Source organism: Borostomias antarcticus, assembly GCF_949987555.1.
Source record: "Borostomias antarcticus genome assembly, chromosome: 16".
In the NCBI taxonomy this organism is placed as follows: Eukaryota; Metazoa; Chordata; class Actinopteri; order Stomiiformes; family Stomiidae; genus Borostomias; species Borostomias antarcticus.
Genome location: NC_140249.1, coordinates 6,630,811 through 6,634,251, shown reverse-complemented (window position 1 = coordinate 6,634,251; position 3,441 = coordinate 6,630,811). Strand labels below are relative to the sequence as shown.

The following is a 3,441-nucleotide window of genomic DNA, read 5'->3' as shown; positions in this document are numbered from 1 at the left end:
AAAGTTGTTGCAGACAGTACTAAGTTTTAAACCTGACGCGCCAGATGCAAGCAAACCATCTGGGAACTCTCCGTTGGAAATTGTTTGGAAAAGGGTAGGCACCTTCAAGGTGAATGGATGAATCATCTGAAAATCTATCTATAAAATCTATCTATAGAAAGTCTATCACGCGTTAACTTCAAACCACTCCTTGCTGTCATATACCCACCTAGCGTAGCTGTTTGTATTTCAAATTCCTCAGAACCAACACTGATTGGCGAGATCGTTTTCCGGTCGGGCTCAAATTTTACTCTATCAAGAGTATCTAGACTGATTTGCGAGTAACCAACAAGAGCTAACATCATCAGGATGTGTTATTTGCGTTATTGTATGCGGTTATTTATAGTTAAGTTATTTCTTACTTTGTACATTATTTGTGCGGTTTCACCAAATCCATGAACTTTAAAGCATAAAACTTTATAAACAGCATTTTCACAATACCAGCATTGTTTACTATTGTTGTTGCTCTTTTTCCGTATGCATAATGATTGTAAGGTGCTTTTGTAGCCATTGTCCCATACCTCCACAAAATTATTCACATACAGTAATGCGAGTAATGATCCTTAACGGGAAATTGGATAACACTTCCTTTTAAGAGACTGGTAATTTTGAATTTCTTTTAAATTACCCCCAAATTACTCCAATATTTAGCTCAAAATGTAATTAACATTTTCCCAACATTACTTAATAATTATATTATGCTATTTCCCAATAAGCATGTAATAAATAGCTAGCCTCTGTTGATCATGACAGTTTAACTTATTTCTGTCTAATTTTAGCTGAGCAGCCCCTTAAATTGAAGTGAGTTGTTGCAGCGTATTCTAACTACTGTAGTTTCTGCAGGCCAGTACATTTGTAACCTATCAATAAAGACTGACAAAAGACTGACTGACACAAAGAACCATGCATTGGAATATATAAATACATGTATTTAATTTATTATAAATCCATATTCAGTGCAACATTTCCATAAAAAAAAAACAGTGAGCAAATACAAAGTTCAGGTACAAAGTATAAGTGTACACACCGTCTCCCTCCCATTGCCCACCCTCAACCCTCTCCCCATTGCAAAGACCTGACAGGTGTACAATATTTCATTATTATCTACTGTACCAGAAAGCTATACTGAGCTAGGAGCTAGAGTGAGAGCTTCCTGTATGTTTTAGACAGCACATCTATTCTTGGCTCAGTTTTTGAAAGTGCAACCCTGAGGTCACGCTCAGCATTTATTTTGTTCCTGCATTTGTTTTTCAAGTATACCAGAGTAGAAAAACAGATTCACAATAGTACAAGTACAATTACAGTAGTAGCCTTTTTCCCCCTGCAATATATTTTCTACACGTCCACTGCCATCTCCTTAATTCTCTTTGAAACTGTGTCCTTTCAGAGGCAGACTTTTTTGGCTGCCTCCTCACCTAGGAGAAAGAGAGACACATCCTCATGCACGGTTTCATCAGCTGCTCTCCAGTGCAATGGGGCTTGTTTGCCTTGGCAATGTTGAGTCAAGTCAGCAAACCTTCAATAATAGAGGACGAGCTATTAGCTATATGCTAAAGACTAATTTGTGTTTATGCAGGCATGTAGGGCTAGGGAATGTTACCAGAGGCAGAGACCGCATTCTCAGTCCAAGCTATCTAGATAACTGGAAAGTGAAGACGAAAATAAAAGTGATGAGATCCTGTCAGCAATTGGAGAGCACGGTGAATCGTTGAATACGGTACATGTTAAAGGTGATGCCAAATGCTGCTAGCTAACAATTTGTTGAACACGGTAGCTACACTAGCTGTAATGTAATTGCTGCTAACAAGACTGGTCTAGTAGGTCTATCTGCAAACTCACAGCCGGTGTCCAGGCCCTCACAGGTGACCTCGCAGACTACACGACACACCCACTTTTTTACTACATGACACTCGTTTTACGACATCACTACGTTAGGAAATAGCGGAATATAAATTATTCAATAATGTTGCAGTAATTTTTTATACATTTTGAGGTAAATTAAATGCTAGAGTAATTTGAGGGTAATTTCAAAGAAATTACAAATATGTTACTTGATAATTATCACTTTCAGTACTTACAAGGAAACTTCCATCCCCTTAAAATGAAGTGTTACCGGAAATTGAGTTACAGCAGTAAGGAAAACAAAAAGGCTCACTCAGGGACTAATTCATAGTAAGTACACAAAATACAAGCATAAAATATAACCTACAAAAAGGAAGTGCCAAAATAAAGCTACTAGTGCAGTGTCCATACCAACAACTTCACACTTGACACTGAGCTATTGACTCCTGAGCAATGCACCTACCTTCAACTTCATACAGTGCCAAATGGAAATACAGACATACGGAGACTCATTCCATTGTAGTATGATAACATGTTAGCCTGTTAATGTGACTTCCATCCAGTGTGGTAAGCTGCTGATGTAATTCATGTGCTGCATGTTACTGTACTTCTGCCGGCTGGCGTGGTCCTGTTGGCAGATTTTCATGTGCCATTAATTGTGGTAGCCAATGGCTCACTATCAGCATCACCAAGTAACCTGGAGAAGAGAGGCCTAGCTGGCCAAACCAATCTGCCACCACATGAACTCATGTCTAGCTAGTGTGTAGGTGATAATGTTTATAAAGTGTGTGTCCCTCCATCTAAACCAACAAATGTAACATTCACAAAATGTGTCTCCACAGCTTTGCAGTAATGGACTTCAACACCACAGACTTCCCTGGTGGCAACCACACCGACATTGACTGCAACACCACTGATGGCTGGGAGTGGCTCTACACCATGCAGCCTGCCTACATCATGACCATCAGCGTTCTGGGTATTCTGGGGAACCTCTTTGTCCTGTTGGTGTTCTGTCTACATAACAGGCCGTGCACGGTGGCGGAGATCTACCTGAGCAACTTGGCGGCTGCGGACCTACTCCTCGTCTCCTGTCTGCCCTTCTGGGCCATAAACGTGGCCAACGACTTCAACTGGCCCTTCGGACCCCTGCTCTGCCGCCTGGTAAACCTAGGCATCAAGATAAACACTCACTGCAGTATCTACTGCCTGGTTCTGGTGAGCATTGACCGCTACGTGGCGCTGGTCTATGCCATGTCGTACGGGAGGATGCGCCGGCCCTTCTACGCCAAGCTGGGCTGCCTGCTGGTCTGGCTCTTCAGCCTGCTCCTGGGAACCCCCACGCTGATCTTCAGGACCATTAAGTACATTCCCGATCTCCAGGTGACGGCCTGTGTCTTAGACTACCCCAACCATTCGGTGGACATGGCCTTTGATATAATGCTCATCATCGTGGGGTTTGTAATACCCGTGTCCATCATCTCCTACTGCACCGGGCGGATCATCCAGGCTCTGAAAGACCAGTCCATGAGAAGGTTTAAGGCCCAGAACATGGAGGGGAAG

General features: G+C 42.1%; 1 protein-coding gene across 1 annotated transcript in view; it reads left to right on the top strand.

Moving 5' to 3' along the window:
* Positions 1-2,733: 2,733 nt before the first annotated feature.
* bdkrb2 (bradykinin receptor B2) overlaps positions 2,734-3,441 on the top strand; it is a gene marked incomplete at both ends in the record, with an annotated part of 13,678 nt that continues 12,970 nt past the window's right edge. Inside the window, one exon of the mRNA XM_084451065.1 lies at positions 2,734-3,441. This exon is cut by the window's right edge and continues 317 nt beyond it. Within this exon, the coding sequence (XP_084307191.1) occupies positions 2,734-3,441 (708 nt within the window).